The 19246-nt window shown below is 37.4% G+C and overlaps 1 protein-coding gene across 6 annotated transcripts in view; it reads left to right on the forward strand.

Moving 5' to 3' along the window:
• The window catches only part of PARD3B (par-3 family cell polarity regulator beta), a 389258-nt gene that overhangs the window by 161108 nt on the left and 208904 nt on the right, over positions 1–19246 (forward strand). For all 6 annotated transcript variants that reach the window (XM_050976846.1, XM_030241769.2, XM_050976847.1 and 3 more), the window contains 5 exons: positions 7461–7547; positions 11066–11191; positions 15665–16020; positions 17600–17739; positions 18520–18648. In XM_050976846.1, coding sequence (XP_050832803.1) covers positions 7461–7547; positions 11066–11191; positions 15665–16020; positions 17600–17739; positions 18520–18648 — 838 coding nt within the window. The remainder of the gene's footprint in view (positions 1–7460; positions 7548–11065; positions 11192–15664; positions 16021–17599; positions 17740–18519; positions 18649–19246) is intronic.

Raw genomic sequence — 19246 nt, forward strand, 5'->3', positions numbered from 1 at the left:
ATTGGCTTAAACCAACCAAGCAAATATCTAAACAAAATGGAGAAAGGAACAGTTTTTCATAGTCACAGTAATTTTACCAGAATATGCCTTGTTTGTGGTTTCTGTATCCTGAGAAGATTTTTACAAACAGTGTTTTACCTGCAAGAATTGAGATGGGTACTATGAGGAATTTTTCATCAAAATAGGGAATTATATTGGAGTATTTGTAGAATATTCCACTTTTTTTAGTGAACATGAGAGAAGTTCTGAATGCAGTGTTTTGTAAAGCAAAGTTAGTTCGTAGTTCTGTGAAATTCACAGGAATTTTGAAAGTCAAAGAATTTAAAATTTATAGCACTAATTTGATTTTTGTTTGGCTTTTTTTGTGAGTCAAGTTTTTTAAACTGTTTTTCCAAAAGTGTTTTCATTAGGAGTAGAAAGTTTATAAAGGGAAATAATGAGTCACTAGAGACCATCTGTCTGTCTCAATTATCTTTATTTGATCGAATGTAAGTAAGGAAGGTTTTATTAATAAAATGATATTAAATGATAAGACTATTTTTTTGCAAGCCGTAAAAAAGCATCTTAATATCTAATTTGTCTCCTCTCTGAAAAATGGTGTTACTCAAAACTCTGATTTGTTCAGGTATTTTTCTTGTTGAATTTTAAAGTCGTTAGGGCCATGAGGGACCACCAGGTCATTAACCCTTCATTTAAATAAGCCACATCAAAAGATGTTAATAAAGGTAATATTTCAGCATGATTGTGAGTTACTCCACGCTGTGGACAAAGGGCTGTGGAAGAAAGGAAACTACTACTGGCTCTACTTCTTTCCCTGCTTTCCTTCCTGTCACTGGGTTTGGTAAGTTTTAAGGCCTATAATGCTTGAGCAAAATAGCAGCTTGTCACCTGAGAAAATGATCTGAGCCTTCTCATCAGAGCAGCAACCTGTCTGAGGTCAGGATCCCTTTCTAACTGCAGCCAATAATGGGCATTTCAGAGGGAAGCAGAGAAAGAGTGCCATGATTAATATTTCATGATTGAGAAGGCTAGTCAGTTGAACTTTAAGATCCAGATTTGGGTTGTTTTACATTCCTCACTCAAGCTGGAAAATTGTTTGATTTGAAGAAAGTTCGCTGATTTAAGTAGGGAAAATCAATTGTATATGGAGTAAATGAGTGTCAGTATGGAGGGGTTTTGGCTCCTCTTCTTAGAAGTTAGTGGGAAGTCCCTTTGCCTGGATTCTCTTAAAACATTACACTGCAGAAGTACTGGGAAACTTTTCAGGACTGTATCCCTTGGGAGTCTGAAAATTTTGATTTGACATTTTGAAAGTTGAACTTTACTATAGGAGAGATGTAAAGCATTGGGTCGTTGCAATGTAGCATTGGGTCGTTGCAATGTTTTTTAATAGATTAAATAATGACAATCCTCTTGTAAATTCTGAAAGTGGCTTTTTTTGTTCTTGATTTTCAAGTAAAGATGATGTTCAGGGTAAAGGAAGCCAAGCTAGTGTCATCAGTGTATAAAATTTTGTATTTCTCTGTGCCTTTCTTCATGTTCTATACTAGGTCTGAAAGATTTTCACAATAAGAGCAGAGTCTCTATAGATGATCAGGTAGATACCTGTCACAGCTTTAAGCCCTGAGTTCCTTAGCACACTGTACATGGGAGTACTGGTTTTGAAAAGCTTGCTTTTCTCAGTAAAAATTACTGTGTTAAGGAACAGTAAACACAGAGCTGCTTGGATGTTTAGCTTAATAGCAGTGGATTAGTTGGAACGCAGAGGGTAATTTATGCATAGATAATTCATTATGTGTTTTCATTATGTTCGCTTTTGCTGTCTTCCCACTTCTTTTTAGCAGAGGTCAGGGTCAGTTCCTTGGTTTAAGCACTGTAGATACATAATTAAAGTGTAGCTGTAGCATTTTTTCTTTCTCTGTGTTTTCCTATTTTTAACCTACTGTGTCTTTCATTAGTCTAACAAAAGAGAATTGGAACCATTTGATTTAAAGAAAAAAGACAAAAAGCTCCAGTGCTTACAGGCTGTCTGATTTCTCTCTGAAACTTCAGTGTTAATTTTGTGAGAACTAACTAATATTAGTGTGGAAAAAAAAGTCTGGAATAACTAGATTAATGCATTTTTAGTTAGGAGAAGGTGATTTGTTTCTTCTTCAAACCTGAAACTGGAAGACTGTAACGTTATTTCATAGTAAGTATTTGAACTTTGTGGGTAGTTTGTTTAGTGTTGTGTGGAATGGAGCAGCTTCTGTATTCCTGTCTCTTACAAAAGATTGACCAGTTTCCTTAACTGTACCTGGAAAACTTACCCTTGCCTGCACACTGAGTTGCTTTTTCTCCTCCTTGTAGGGTGCTTTCTAGCCCTATTTAGATATTGTTCTGATTTTGATCATTTGAGTGCGTTCACACTACATAACAACTTGAGTTCCAGCACCTTCTTCAGGACTTTCAAGACCTTTTAATCAAAGGTTTGAGCACCTAGTTGAAAAGAGGGAAGAAAACAAGTGGAAAAGGTGTGGGTGGGAAGTGTGACAGGCTTAGTTTAGTTGACTACTCTGGAAGCCTTTTCTGGATGAATGGGGACAAATGCATTATTATCATCAGTACCTGTACTGGTTTAGTGTGTGAAAAAAGTACATGGCAGAGTCATCAGACTCTTTATTTGGATAAACCTGTGCATGCTTCCTCTTTAAAATTCCTGTAGGATTTTGACATGCCCTGTAGGCCTTTGCTCTCTACCAAACGTCAACACCTTTTTGTGATGAATGCTCTCTCTTCTGGAATGGCAGCATTGGAGGAAGAGGCATGGAACTGGAAGTACAAGTGAAGAACAAGCAAGGAGATACAGCTTAATAACTGCATCTGTGAGCTCTCTACATCTGACTGACATTTAATTTGCCTTTTACTTGGCTGTGGTCAATAAAAACACCACATAGCATGTTCAGAATATCAGCTGTGCTTTTCTGTTTGCAAGGGAAACATTGACATTCTGCACTAAAAGATTTTTTTTCAGATATGGCATCTTACTAATCTTTACCTTTTCTTAAAAATGCTTGAGAAAGTGTTGAATATGACTAAAATTGCAAAGGAAAATGCCACTGGAATGGTAAATACTTTGTGTTTACTCAAGCAGTAGCTTCTTGTGACATACACGTGATGACAGGTTTTGCCCAGTAACCCATGCAGTAAGCAGCTTTTCTGGGGTACTGTCTTCACTGTGTTGCAAAACAATTAATCTGCTTTAGGCTCTGCCTGCTGCATTCTCCAGGAGCAATTCTACCAAGCGTTTGTAGCTGGGGAAGGTCAGAGCACCTCAGTGAACTCAGTCTTGCTGCAGCAATGTGTAATGTTTCTTTCTGGAGAGGGTTCCCTTTTAAGCATCTGTGTGCTCAGTGTTGGGATGGGTTCTTCAGTGATCTTGGGTTGTCTGCAGGGAAGCTTTCAGCTAATAGATCTTTTCCTGTTGAGTAACTCACAAACTGCTGATTCTTAATACAGGTTTCAGGAGAGGGAGCTATGGTATTCCACAGCCAGGACACTGCAAATCTGAGGATCAGATCAGTTCATGACTTAATATGACCACTAAATGTGCAGCACTGCTTTTAAATTTGGCTTTCCATGTTGCCAATGCTGTGCATGCTCACTACTCATGTGTACACATTCTCTATCTCTTTGCTGAACTGTACTTATCAGCATTTTTAATAATATGCATGGCAAGCCTTGTTGACAAATGTGATAGACAGTAAAGAATCTGTCAAAATAATGTCAAACAAAGAAGAATTTAAATGGTAAATGATGACAGCCTCTTCAGGTTAAAAATCAATAGTATAGCTTCTTGGATCAGGTTGTGCTGGACAGGTGTTTTGCCCTGAGACCTGAGGTACCTTCAGTGCAGCAAGGGGAAGGGAGGTGCCAGCATGCCTTGGAAGAAGCCTGAGTGCTGGGTTTCTGGTTGGGGTGAACCTTGCACTTCAGAGAAATATCAGCAACGTAAAGGCTTTTTTAAAGTTCAGTCTTTTTGAGTCTTGTAAGAATGTATCTGCATGTATTGCACAGAGACTGGATTCTTCTAGATTTCCTGAGGTAGGAGTTCTGTCTGCTCCTTAAAGAACAAGCAGGAGATACTCAGCCTACTAAGGCACCCTCTGTGCTCACCGATGCTCCCAGCCTCTCATCCCCAGCTAGGGATTTTACTCCAGATATTTTATACTGATTTGCTCTGCCAGACTTGTGTTTTCTTTTCCTGCAAAAGGCATTTAAGATCTCTAGGGGAGATTTCAAAGGCAGTAGGTCAGGAGTAGGTAATTAACTCCTGGAATTATTTTTTTTTCCTGTTTAGGTGTTTGTTTTTAAAATGTGTTGAATATTGCAAAAAAAAAAAAAAATCTGTAAATTACATTTTTTATTGCAACAGCTATCAGCCTGTAAGACAGCAATTCTGCATTCTCCTACATCTTTCTTTCATTTTTTTAACTTAGCTCTGTCAAACTGAAGAGTCCTAGCACCTGTGTGTCCCATGTGCCTTTGGAGTTGAGTAATTGGTATTCTTAGAGCTCATCCTATTTAGAGTCTTGCTCAGCCATGCCCTGTTCCTGAATACTTTCTCCAGTACAGTATCAACTCTAAGCCAGCATGAAATAGTACAGTGTCCTTGTGGGCAGATTAAACCTCCCTGAAGAGGGACAGAACAAGTGAATGATACCAAATGTGGCTGAATCTCTAATCTTGAAAGTTCTTAAATTAAAAAAACCAAATCACATCCCAGATGTTCTGGTTTTAAAATTTTTCAACTCTCTTGCTTTCATAGGTATAATATAGAAATAACATGTCCACAAAGGACCATGAAAGTTGGTGTGAAAGGCTGTTTTCTTCTCGGATGTAACTAAGAGACCCATTTGTTGGAGGAGAAGAAGCCTATTTAGAGTCATGGATTTTTAATTAAAGTTATATTAAGAAAGTTGAAAATATATTTATACAGAGAATGCTCTTATTCTGAATGTTTAGTGCTCTAGAACATCTGTAAGTTTTAGGATGTACCAAAAATTTTTAAAGTAATATATAATGTGCATGAGGGCTATTTGTTTTCACAAAGAAGCCTATTTTTCTTAGTGTGTAGATTTCATGTTCAGTTTAAAAATAATTTTGTATGTTTTCTTTGGCTTTCAGCCTACTTGTAACTGTAACTATGCTGATTTAATATGACAGCTCACCTGTCTGTCATGATAGCCCTCAAAAAAATTCCTGCTGTTTCTTACAGTTCCTTAGGAAGTCAACTCCTCCCTAGAGCACACAGGGTTATTTGGGGACAGCTGTAACTTACTTAAATTTTCCCTGTACAAATGAAAGCCCATTCACTACTTCTGATTATTTTCTGAATCTAAAGGGCTTGGCTGCTTAATTTACTTATGTGTTTTGATTTTGTAGAAGTTCAAAAGACAGTAAAAGTAGCCCTTTAATTATCTTTCTTTGTGTGTTAAGAGAATTGGAGGAAGTAAAAGATGGAACTGAAAGAGGAGGTAATTTCCTATGCGTGCATTGTTGAGGTTTTTGGTAACCACACTGATTAGCTTTTCTAACCAGCTTCACCAGAAAAAAAAAAAGTATTTAAAAAATCTTACAGGAAGATTTTGTCAGGATTTCCCCATTTGATTAATGAAGTGGGTGAGTACAGGAAAGAAAAACCCACAAATGCCTGATGATGGTGTCTGTTTTATAAATACAGTAACATGTAAATCTGTCAGTGGTGGCTTGTTATTCAGGGTCTTTCCATTTAATATCTAGAGAACATAAAGTCATTACAGTGCCAGCACTTTTGGAAGAACAGTTTACAAAAAAAACCTCCCCAAAACTCACTCTGTTCCCTAATTAAAAAAAAAAAAAAATTATAAACTTATTTTTCAGTCTTATTCTATATTTAGCCAATCCAACTAAGAATTAGTGTATTTAGAGCAAATTGCTTCTCATTAGTCATTGTGCACCTGGATAAAGGATCATAACAACAAAAAAGTATTCCTGGAAGTATTAGGAAGCAGTGCCAGATTTTGTTTAGGGTCATTTGCAGTAATTGTGCTCCTTGTGAGAGGGCTTAGCTGTGCCACAGCTTAGCTGTGTGGGTTCATGCTGTACCTAATGTGCTGTGACTGTGCTGCCACTTCAAGGGCAGTCGCAGATTCCTGATGGGTTTCAGTGAATTTTTACTGATTCTTGCATCAAATTAAATGATCATTAGACCATGGGTCAGCAAGATCAGTGAGCTGGTGCCAGAGGAAGTTGTGGCACTAGGGAAAAATCCTCTGAGGTGGGGAGGGCAGGGTGGTACTAAAGAGTCGGCTTGGTTGTCTTATCTAGCAAGTGTGTGCTCTCTAGATCTGGTGCTCAGGGAAAGATCAGAAATCTCTTTGTCTCTGGCAGTCTGCACTTGATCATTTAGACTGAGTCTTTAGCTCAGGGCAGTATCTGAAGTGGCCATTTGGTTCAGTTTCACGAGTTCTGTGCACACTGTAGGATTGGCAGGCACACACAGCTCACAGCTGGGGTGTTCTGAAGGAGTGTATCCAGGGGCTGTCTGCTGGCCACTGATCCTGGGTGCTGGGGGTGTTCAGAACCGTGGGAGGGGAGGGAGTATTTTGCAAGATGGTCACTGTTGTGGAATGAAGGAACAGGGTCTGCTGAAATACAGATGTTGCTGATTTGTTAAGGTTCTGGCCAGTTCACGTACCTTCCTTTTCCAGTCATGGTCACCCAAAATAGAGTTAAGGTCACTGAAAGGCTGACAGTGTAAGATAGTCAATAGGAAGTGAAACAGCACATGCCATGAAACAGCATAAGTCTGTCAGAGATAACACAGAGGTTTTTAATAACAGTGTTAGAGGAAGGAAACTTCTTGATAAAATGAGCGGAGTTGCATTACTGATCACAATTTCTTTTGTTCACTGTTCATCAGAGAGGTTTTATGCAACTGAGGGAAGAAATCAGTATATTTAAATATGATTTGACTAGAAAGAGTCAATGTCCTTTCTGTGTGATTTTCGTGTTTATATTGTGGCCACATGGGAAAATTGAAGCAGCTCACATGGAGCTTAAATCAAGAACATGTAAAATAACCTTTCCCCCCACCTTTTCTTTTTTATGATTAAGTCTCTCCTCACTTAAAAGCTTATTCTTTAATATTCTAATTAATTTACTTAAAGGTTAACTTAGGAAAATGTCTAGTATTTGATTTCTTCCCCTTTTACAAAGCACAAATGCTAATCTAAAGCAATTAAAGAATTTCATGGCTGTTTTACTTCATTTTATTTTCATATATTAGTGAGCTCTGAGTCAAATATTTTTTCCACCCGTTCTACTATCTGATCAATCAGGAATTTTTTATTGATATATGGAGATATAGAGACATTCAGAGAATATGGAGAATTCTCTAAATAAGCTTATGAGATTTGTTTCCATGTGCTCTTTTTCAGTGAAATGACAAAAACAGTGGAGATTTCTGGAGAAGGCGGACCTTTGGGAATACATGTAGTGCCCTTTTTTTCGTCCTTGAGTGGAAGGTAAGATATTTTCTGCATTGTCAATAAGTATATTAATGAAAGGATTTCAGTTGTGCTTATCTTAAAATACCTGCTATTTACCTAAAGGAAAACAAAAATTGGTCAGTGACAATTACCAAAATATTTACTAGTGCAAGTTCTGTATAAGGCAACCATAGAATCATTCAGGTTGGAAAAGACCTCAAAGATACTTGAGTCCAACCTTTGTCTGATGTCCATCTTGCCAACTAGACCATGGCACAAAGTTCCATGTCCAGTTGCTTTCAGTCAGTACTAACATCTTTATTCCTCTATGCCCTTTTAATTGTCCCTGCTTTTATTCCCTGAATGGTAAACTGGACTCAGCACTGTTTTGTGTGGTGTTGGGTTGGTTTTCTTGTGCTGTTGTGGGCTTGTTTGTTTTTGTTTGTTGTTTTGTTTTGGTTTTCCTAATTGAATATGTCTGCATAGTCTCTTCCTTAGTGACATACCAGACAAGAAGAGTCAAAGAAATTGCTTGTCTCCTCGTACCTCATACTTTTCAAGCCATCTTTCAGATTTGATTGCATAGCATTTCTAAAATGTGCTCTATACCATGAACCTTTCTTTGTCAAAATACAATTACTTTAATTATAAATGATTTAACAAAGTCCATCGAGATCACAAAAGCCTATTATAGCAGCGTGCTCATATTGATGTGCTGTAGTTAAGACTGTGTCAGCGTTTTCATTATAGCTGTTTTCCAAGCTATGTAACTAGGATGTGTTAAAAAAAAATCTAGGCTGAAATTTGACATACAGAGGCTTAGCCAGAGAGTTAATTTGACACTGGCAGCCGTGAATAAGAGATGGGAAATTGCCAGAGCCATAAATGACTCTGCTCTGTAGTAAAATGGCTGCCTGGTACGCAAAGCCAATTATTGCAAAAGTAAAAATTCTCTAATTCTTGAATGTTTCTTTACTTGTCATCTTTCATGTAGGACAGAGAATGTGAAGGATTGAATTACCTTGTAAAGGTCTGTTTTCTTGGCAAGATGTGAATTTTTAAGTGGACCCAAATCAATTCAGATTGTTTTATTTACCAAAAGGGAAAGTAGATGTCCATCTGCTGCCTGTAAAAATGGCACCACTGTCTCAAGAAGAAAGTTGTTCTTCAGCGGCAACTGTCGGAGATCCAAGTTGTGTCCTTGTCTTTGTGGGCTGCATGTTTGTCTTGAGAAAGCCACTTGTGTTTGTCACCCATTCTGAAACACAGACCAGAGCTCTTTGATACAGGCATGCCATAAGGGCTGTAGTGCCTACACAGTATTTCAAGATCTTTCAGTAAAACAATTTTGCTGAAATTGCAAGCTATTGAAATCAGTAATGGTTGTGACCAAAATGCAGTTTTGTACTCAAGTCCCTCTGTGTTGAGAGCAGCTTTTAAAGACCTGCAAGAAGTGTTCTTGGTCTACATTGTATTCATGTTAAGATGTCCTTGCTTGCAAATGCTTTTGGGGATCTGCTGGAGCAGAGGTGGTCTTTGACAGATGAGCTGCTGGTTTAGGTAGTTGTCTTTACATTTTAAGACAGTTCCTGGCAGATCTGTACTGATACCTTTGTTAAAGCACTGGACTGACTTAAATGGCTTGACCCTCTTTTTTCATCTAGCCTGAGACTATTATAAATCATAACTCATCATAACATGAGAAAGTACAGAAGAGCATCTTTTATTTCTTTTGGTGATATGATAGGACTTATGAGGACATGCTGGCCTTGACCAGCTGTGTCTGGTATTTCAATTGTAAAGTTATCTTCTAATAAGGTAATGCTGGCTTTAGTGCGGTGCTGCTGCAGGCCAAAGTTTTTCTACAGGTCATTAAAACATCATATTAATGTACAAAGTCTTAGTTTATACAGGAACTACAAAAGTAATAGAAATAATTTTCCCCCTTTCTTTTGCACTTAAATATCATTAAAAACAGGAAATTAAAATTTAATAGTGCATTAAAATGGTAAAATTTAGGCTGTGGAAGAAAGTAATGGAGGAATGAATTCAAGCTGCCTCAGTCTACGTAACTCAAGGCACGCAGGCAGTACAGCATACACAAGTTTCAGACAAGTAGGCAATCCTGTTGCAAATATGAATACAGTATCCAAGCATACAGGATTAGTGAGCAACCAGCTTAATTTGTAGTTTTGTTTATTTCTGTACTTTTACTGGTTTGCATTTTAGCATAGGTGTATTTAGTTTAGTTCTTAGGGTTAAGGTTTTTGATTGCCACCAGGTGGATGTCATCAAAAGGGCTGTGGCCCCCTCACCCTTTATAATCCTTTGGGAAAGATAACACTTGTTACAAGAAAATCTTTATGCTATTAAGTCACTTTTTCCTTTTAGATACTTCAAAGACCTAATAGCCAGTAAGAACCAGTTTTTCACTTAGTAATTGATAGGACAGAAGTACAAATTTTTTTATTGGTCTTAGCCAGTAAATCTAAAATCAGATGCTCAATAAATATAGTGTCACTTGAATTACTTAATGGCACACTGTGAATCTGTTGAATGGACTTAGATATGAGGAGCAGTCATGAATCTGAGACAAAAATACAGGACTTCTGCTTTGTGATTGGAGTGCTGGCACATTGAAAATTGCACATTAATATTTTATGAAGCATAACCAATAGAAAATGGTCTCTAAAGGTCATCCTTGATGACCATCTTTGATGCTGAAGTGGTATGGAAATTAAGTGGACAAAGATTGATTGTAGAAGTTCTCCACAAACTTGAATTTGTCAGGATTTTTTGGACAGTGTAGCGGTATCATTGAATAGAGCTGTGTTGAATTATAGTCTGCAACACAGTGGTGTCCCAGGTAGTTCAGGATTAGCCTAGTGCTCCCAGCAGAGTTATCAAAACTGGAATTTTGCACCACCCACACTGGCTCACTTATTGCATTATTCTGTACTTCACCTCCATTTTCACTTGCACTTAGCTTGTTAACAGGGAGCTTGGGTGTTGGTGTTCTGCTGCTGTCCTGCCACATGAATAAGTAGTATTGCTGTCTTGTATCAAAGCGAAGGGCTTTGGCAACTGAAAATTTCATAGATGTTTTCAGAAGCAGGAAAGTCAGTTATTTTTTTTGGCTCATTCCAACTCCTGTTTATTTTATTTTAGTCAAGGTAGAAAATTACTTTTAATCTGTTTGTGCTTTTATTTGGAGCAGTGGCAGAAAAATATTGCATAAGCTATACTGACATTTTTAACTGGAGAGGGATCTAGGTTTTTTCCTCTGTTTCTCCAAGTATGACCTACAAGACTTAAAGCTCCCCAAGTTCTTGCAAGTAGTAAAGCATTAGTGTGCAGCAATTTTTCATGGTATTTTTTGGAATCCCCCCTTTTTTGTTAATAAGTCGGCTGAAACCTTCCTCTAGGTTAAGCACTTAACCCAGAGGCAGTCTACTCTATCATTTCATACACAGTAGAGGTTAATATCTCTTTTCAGTTCTCTAAATTTGTTTCAGCACAATAAAAACAGTTTGCACCTATGTTTGGCCTTTCAGGATGCTGGGACTCTTCATCCGTGGTATTGAGGAAAACAGCAGATCTAGGCGTGACGGTCTCTTCCATGAAAATGAATGCATTGTCAAGATAAACCATGTGGACCTTACAGATAAAACCTTTGCACAGTAAGTGCTGGCTTATTAATACTTTTAACTAGCCAGGATTTTATACAGTGCTGCGTTTGTGATTTGTAAAGGGATTAAAACTTATTTCAGAAAAATGCAAAAAAAATTAATATGTGACAGAAAGATCATAATTTTCTTTCTGAAACCTCCAAATAAGGTGAAACTTGAGGAGTTTTAGTGAACTTACTGTGCTTACTTAATTTAATAGCATTAAGTTTGTAGTTGCTATCTTCCCTTTTTAGTTCTTCTATTACTTTTACCGTATTGTCTTTATAATTTTTTTTTCATAAGACATTCAGAATGAGTCAACATCACAGCATGGTGTTTCATGTTCTTTTGCAAATGAAATAAGATTTTTTTATTGTGCTGCAGCTTTTTGAGCATTAATTTTTTACAAAATACTTCTGCTGTCAGACTATGATTACTTGAGCTAAATGGAAAGTCTCACTTCTTATGACTTTTATTAAAAGTCTGTTGACATTTATTATCTATCTCAAATATTTTTTAACTAACAGGTTGTTTTGATCATCTATGGATTAATGTGGCATTGTTGCACAAAAGAATAGCCTCTCAAATTTCACAGATATTTGCTGTAGTAATTAAATAGTAATTTGTTTTTGCTCTCAATCCATATGTTTAGACAACTGAGTGGTTGTTTATAATATAACAAAAACCTATTGAGATGTCAAGGGAGTTGAGGCTTAACTTTCTAAACAGTAAGCCAAATGTTCAAGGTTTCTAGACTAAAATCAAGTACATTATTTTCACAGTTAGGAATAAATATTTGCAAAATAGGTTTTCATGAAACCAGTGTAGTTTTATAGCATAGGTGTTCTTGTTTCTGAGACTGCTTTTTTCCCTCCTGATAGCTTTTCAGTTACAGCTTTCTGCATATTTGATGGTAAAAGCACTTTGCTATTACAGAATGACTCTTCGCATGCCATTCTCTTCCATCCATGCAAATTCCAAAATATCAATTTTAGCAGAACATAATTGTCAGTATCTTATTAAAACATTCATTGCCCCACTGTGCAGTTTTGTAATGGAATTTTGCAAATAAGGTTTTGCTTGAATCAAAACCTCTCTTTTCAAAATCTTGTGTGATCCTTTCTTTACAATGTGTTGTCTCTTCTTTTTTCTTCTGAGTGTAACTAGATCTCCAAAGGCTTTCAGCCCATGAGGTGTTTGAGTGGAGGACTCTGCATGTTTTTCTGTAAGATTACTAGATTTTGGGGCAGTTAGAAATACTTGAGGAAATTTTCTAGCTCTCTGTCAGGCTTTCCTTCAAAATACAATATGCAGGACATTTTCTAAAAGCTTGTTGTAAAGGTTTGGGACTTGGAAGGACTGTTTACCATAGGAGTTAGCCTAAAGAGATCAGTCTTGTTAGATTCTCTCTCTGTTTTTGGAAGAGAAAAGTGACTTAGAGGTGACTCAGAGCAGAGCCTAATTTTGTTGGGCTAAGTTTCCTTATGTTGCAAAACCAAGTAGTGCGGTTGCAGTTGAGATAAAAAACACCGGTATTGAGGCCTCAGCGTCTGTTTGGGGACTGAGGAGAGCATTTTAGATCAGCTCTAATGTATTCCCAAGTCTTGCCTTGTTCTGCTGAATTATTTTCCAAAATACCTTTCTGCATCATCTCTCTTCCCTGGCTGTGGAGAATGGCTAAAGAAAGACTATTTGCAGATAGAAAAGAATCTCCATGAGCGCGCCTTTTAGTTTTCATCTTGCATGACATAACTGTACTAACCTGACAGAAGTCCAAGTTACAGAAATCCACTAATTGTATAAGCTACAACAAAGTATTGTTTCAATGACTGTTGACCCAGAAATTGCAATCAGATTCTCCTTCGAGAGAAAAATCTGTTGGCTAGTTTCAAACTGACATTTCTTCATAACCCTTCTAAAAGCTGTTTTAACACTCAGACTGTTACATGCTGTCTCTTTCTAATTTCAGCAGAGACTTTCTAGTGTTGCTCCTGACAATTGCTTCTTCTGCAGCTGTAACAGCAGCAGCCTACTTTCTGTATTCCCATGTTTATAATAGCTATATATTGGGACTATTGGTCTACTTTTTCATTTGCTGCTAATCTATTCAATTACATTCTGTTGTGCTGCAGAGTTTCTAGCACCTCTTTTAACTGACTCCCTTACTTCTTTTAAGTATGCACTTGGGGTCTCAAGAAATATAAATTTCTCCATTCATTATTTTTTCCCTTTGAAGTGCAGCCAGTTATTTTGCCCCTGAAGACTGCATTTAGACTTTCCCATAGGATGCCTTGAGTGATTTCCACTAATTTTTGTTTGAAGGAGATCTTATGTTTTCTCTTGCATATATTTTAAATATTAACCTTTTGAAACTGAGTTATTAAATTACCTTGTAACATATGACCAAGCAGCTACTTACAAGGATGAAGATGGGGTGTGAAGGAAGCAGAGTTAACATTTTACATCCTTAATGCTGGAAGTGTGCCATGGTTTCTACTAGGATTGTAAGGTCTGTCCTTGAGAGCTTTGAGGGGATAACCTATAACCTCTGCAGAGATGCTGGGGCCCAGTCTGTTACAGCTCTGAAACAGAACCCTTGAGGATGATACTAAAACAATGCTGCCCTACAACATTCTCCCTGCTGCCTTTCTTTTCCAAGTTTGAGGTTTCTCTCTGGCAGCATTGCCTGTCAGTGAATGTTGCTATTCTGATTCTTGATGCTTGTGCACTCGGTGTGGCAAGGATGGTTCTCTTCCATAGCAGTACCCATTGGGACTGACCCGTAAGTTCAATGTCTTCATGCTACAGAAAACCCTCTTAGAATAGCCTATTTTTCACCACCTACAGTTGCAAGGTGAACGTACTGTGCAGCTCTGTTCATCTGGGAAAGCAATAGGTGAGTTTTCAAAACATTTATATTTGCAGTGGCTTCCTTCATGTGTCAGTGCAAAAAAAAATTGTTTCGGAAGTACTTTCAACATTGATTCCTGTTACATAACTGAGTGTAAATCCAAAGCCAAGACTTGAGCAAGATATAGTGACTCAGACTGACAAATACACCACAGAAGGGTAGATAAGTACAATGTTCTTAGAAGGACTCCATGATTTATTTAAAATGTAATGTAGTTATTACTTCTCCTCTTGCTTCATCTAAGCAGTTTTCAGTTTTGAATTCCTCAAAATGCACTTCAGCTACTTCTTCTGTTGGTACTCGAGTGGTTTTCTGCAGTATGGCAGAAAATCCGTCCACTTCAACAGAAGGTAGGAGAGTAAAGCATAGAAAGAGGGAAGTCTCCTTTGTTCCTTTAGAATCCCAGGGTTTTTTTTGTAACACGGCTTGATTGTCCAAATCTACAGGTTATTCAAAATCCAGGGAAGGCTTTATGAGCAGTTCTTTTGGCCAGCTTGTCTTAATTGCCTTCCAGTGCACAGGAATCTGAGCGTGGTATCGTTACCATAGTACCAGTTCACAGAATTATAGAGTGGTTTGGGTTGGAAGGGACCTTAAAGATCATCTCATTGCAATCCCACAGGCATAGACAGGGATGTCACACACTTAGATCAGGTTGTTCAGGGCCCCATTCAGCGTGGCCTTGAACATTGCCAAGGATGGGGCATCCACAGCTTCTCTGGGAAACTTGTTCAAGTACCTCACTACCCTCTGAGTAAGGAATTTCTTCTTAATGGCCTAAATCTTTTTTAGTTTAAAACCATTCTCCATTGCCCTGTCAGTATCCAGGGGAATAATTCCATTAAATGCTCTAAAACAGTTTCTGGTGTTGCATTTGAGCACATCTGTAAAAACACTCATTATGTGAAATCTGCATATCCACTTTGTAAAAGGTTACTGCTTGAAAGATGTGAGTAATATCGACCTATTTATTTATCCATTTATGTAGAAACACAAATAATTGCACCATTTTTCCAGGTTTTTTTTTCTAGTGTCTATGTATCCCATACCCTCATCCTATTTTATTGCTGTGGAATCAGCCAGCAGTTGCATTAGGGATTACAAAGCAATCTGAGGAGCAATTAGACTGGATTTGGGAAAAATGGAGAGTTGAGCTTGCTTGGAATAGATGTATTCACCAGAACAATTGGTGATGAGTCTCAGTGTGCCTCTATGCCAACAAGAAAATACCTAACAGACGAGCACTTGAAAAAGGCAGCAAGCTGTAACCTCAGCAGTCTTTTGCCATCAGAACTTCCCTTTCTGATGCTCTGCATTAAGAAGTGTGCTCAGCAGTTTATTCTGGCCAATATATTTTTGTAGCAGCTTGGGAATTCCAACAGATATGCTGCTCCTACTTGAAATGTAAGGAAATGCTGTAGTTTTGAAATCTTATTTCTTGTGTACTTTTCTAAAAAAGGGATGCTGTAAATGGAAACACGCGTTAAACTTTCATCTTATTCACTGTACACAACTTCAGATTTTGCCCACAGTTTCTTGTTTGTCATACCAATTTTCTTACCTTTCTTTTAAAGGGCTCAGGACATCTTCCGTCAGGCAATGAAATTTCAAAGTGTCATCTTGGAAGTCCTTCCTCCATATAACAGAGAACAGTATGAAAAGTCTGCTATTGCTCCTCTTTGTGTTCTGAATAATGAAGAAGGAGTTACAAAAACAAAAATTCCACCTCCACTTCATCCAAAACCTGCTGTGAAAACTATTAATATTTCTGGAGCAATCTTGGAGTCAGGAGTACAGGGAGCCCTGCAACAAGCTAAGAGCCCCAACCTCCCACGTCTGGGTAGAAAGCCTTCTTCTCCCTCACTGTCTCCACTTATGGGCTTTGGTAATAGGAGAAATGCAAAGAAAATTAAGATAGACCTGAAAAAAGGTAAGTCTTCGGAGATTATATGATTAATTTGGTATCATGTTCTCTATAGTAATACCTTAACTTTTAATTTAACAAGTGATATTGAAGACACAAGCAAGTTATTTATCATTTAAAAGTTCCAAAACTTTCAAAAGGTATAGCAATGTAAACAGTAATGTTTTCTATAGTGGGCTTTCTCTTAAACTTTGGATTTATGTTATCCAGATTCACTGATTAGGACATCTCTGTTTACTGACTGTGGAAGCAATGTCATTAGCAACAAGTGATTTTAAGAGATGGTTCAGTCTTTTCACAAGTATAGATTCAAAGATTGAACTTTTTGCTGGCGACCTTTGTTATTTTATTAAACCTACTAATTGACCTCAACAGTGTGATTATATTCTTTTAAGGATATGTTTAAAAATCTCATCTGCTGCTTCATGTTTTCCAAGAGCTTGACCACAGATTTACCTGTCTCTCCCTTTTTTATTTTCTGCAAACCTTTCTTTTTTTCTATCATATTTATTCAGCTGTCAGGAGGCCAAATTTGTGTGTATACCTTTAACTCCTGCACCATGCATCTGTCTCTCTTTGAATGGAATAACAGATTTAGGAACAAGTAGTAAAATATGCTTAAGACATTTCCAATTAGCATTTGTATTTTCTATGTGATTTCTGTCTCTGATTTGGCTGAGACTAAAATTTGGTTCTAGAAGTGGCCCTTTTGAAAACTGTCTGTAACTTTATTCTCATAAGACATTATGAATGTAATCAAGCTCTCATTTCTTAATTTTTGTTCTTTACTTAAATGACTCATTTTTACTTCTGAACTCTTTAGCTTTGTGTTAATAAAACCCACTTAAGAATGTCCCCATTCTAGATCTAATTCTTGTGATTTTTAAACTTTTATATTTTTAGAAATAAAAGCAATGACATGATGATATCTTTGAAAACTTTCACATGGGTAGAAATACCACTCAATATAAAAAGATTTTTATGGACTCCGCTATTCCTAGTGATTTTAGTGGCTTATAAGCAGTACCTGCTAATATTTATTTTACTCCCAAATTACTTGTTATAGCATATCTGTTAACACTTGAGGTTGTTTATTTCTAAGCAGCAAACAACTTCACTAATGGAAGCTTAGAAATACCACTTTGTCCTTTCTTAGCAGCACATCAAGTTTTCCATTCAAATCATGTGATATTTTTCCTATATACCAAATTTCAGTAGAACCTGCAAAAGAAAATTTATGCTTATAAATAAACAATTCTAATTGCTCTGAGTCCATGAAAAATGACTGACATTAAAGTGAAGACTAATATTGTAGTGACTCTTTTTTTGTTATTATTATGTGCTTACCCAAATATTTCCATCTGTAGCTGTCTTAAGAGGGTTTGGGTATGTATTTGGACATCAGTAGACTACTGCTCTAGACCATGGAGAAGATTGGCTTATGTTTACAGCTTTTTGTTTGCTTTTTTTTTATGAGTTAATGTGAATGAATCTCTGGAATCTTGCTGACATTGTTTGCTTACTTCTAATGATCATCATTTACATGTTGAAATTTATGTTGTGTGTTCTTTGTCTGACATTTTAGGTCCAGAAGGACTTGGTTTCACAGTGGTTACCAGAGACTCTTCAGTACATGGTCCTGGTCCAATCTTTGTGAAGAATATTTTACCAAAAGGTGCAGCAATAAAAGATGGTCGTTTGCAGTCAGGAGACAGAATCCTGGAGGTTAGGATAAACATCCCTTGTGTTTGCATTGCTTAAAATTGCCTGCTAGCTTTGTCATAAATCTTCTATTTCCTCATACATATTATTGATGTATGGAACTACAGTTCTTGCCCTTGGTTTAAAAAAAGTCACTCTCAAGTTTCTATGTCACTTGTTTGTCAACAAGTGCTTTACACCGTGAGGTGGAAAAATGGTTCTTTTCACGAGGATCCATGGGGTGTTTGAACATGGGGAACCTGATAAGATCTTAATTTTTAAAGCAGATAAAGGTATTGATTTAGGACCAAAACATGTCTCGCCTCTTCAGCCACATCCAAAAATCTCCAGTTAATATCAAGCTGATAGAGTGCTCATTTTAAGGCAATTTTGTTCAAATCAGTCCGCTGAAAATTTTCAGTGATCTTGTAAGTTACAATCTTATTATCTAATGGGTTATTTCTACTTACTAACCTCAAAAAGCTCTTAAGGTAAACAGTTTTAATACTAAGGTCTTGTTTCTGCACTTTTCATCTTCAAAGTGCTTTACAAACTAATTAAGCCTCACAAACCCCCTGCAAGGCGAGTAAGTACTACAGAGCTGCTTTAACAGATGGTGAAAATGAGGAGGAGAAAGGTTAAGTAATTTGTGCAGGGCCAGAGGGGGAGGCAGTGTGGGAGCTGTTGCTGATTCTTCTTTGCTCTCAGTCACTGAATGACACCTGTGTTAGGTGAGGAGAACCTAATAAACCTGCTAAAAGGCAGTCAGAGATAAGACATCCTCTGTTCTTTTGTGGCTGATAGGTGAATGGACGGGACATCACTGGCAGGACCCAGGAAGAGCTTGTAGCTATGCTGAGAAGCACAAAGCAAGGGGAGACTGTCTGTCTGATTGTGGCTCGTCAGGAGGAGGCCTTTCTACCTCGAGAGCTGGTAAACTTCTTATTCTTTACCAAAGAGTGACTTTGAAACAATCCCGTGGTTAAATACTAGCCCAGGAAATAGAAGTCATGTCAGCTGAGAAATGACAATAAAAGGTAGTCACATAAGGCTTGTTTCCAAGAAGTATTTATCCTTAAATTTGATTTTGAGGGTGTTTGATTTTTATCTACTATGGATGCAATTCCACGCAATCTGATTTTTCATCCCCAAAATGACAGCATAAGCCTAACTCACAGGGGAATACTCTAAATTAATTTTGCAAGTGTGAGGTCAAGCATAACTAAAAATGGGTTATTCTCTTTCAGAAAAGCAGCAAGCTTTAAACCAGAAATTTAAAGTGCATGTAATGAGCCTGCAGCTTATCACTGACAAGCTAGTGAGGGTGGTTGACCCCAGAGAGGTCTCATAAGCCAGGTGCCCAACTGCAGGAGTGGTGAGGAAGAGAATCCTGCTGCACTCCTCACAGATTTTGGAAGCAAGCTTTACCTTGGCTGCTAGCCTTTGACTTAATAGGTTTTGCTTGTCTTTTTTCTATCTCAAGTGCTTAATTTTCACTTTTGTTTTTTATTAACGCTGCCATGAAACTGTT

This window comes from Serinus canaria, chromosome 7 (genome assembly GCF_022539315.1).
Source record: "Serinus canaria isolate serCan28SL12 chromosome 7, serCan2020, whole genome shotgun sequence".
Taxonomy (NCBI): Eukaryota; Metazoa; Chordata; class Aves; order Passeriformes; family Fringillidae; genus Serinus; species Serinus canaria.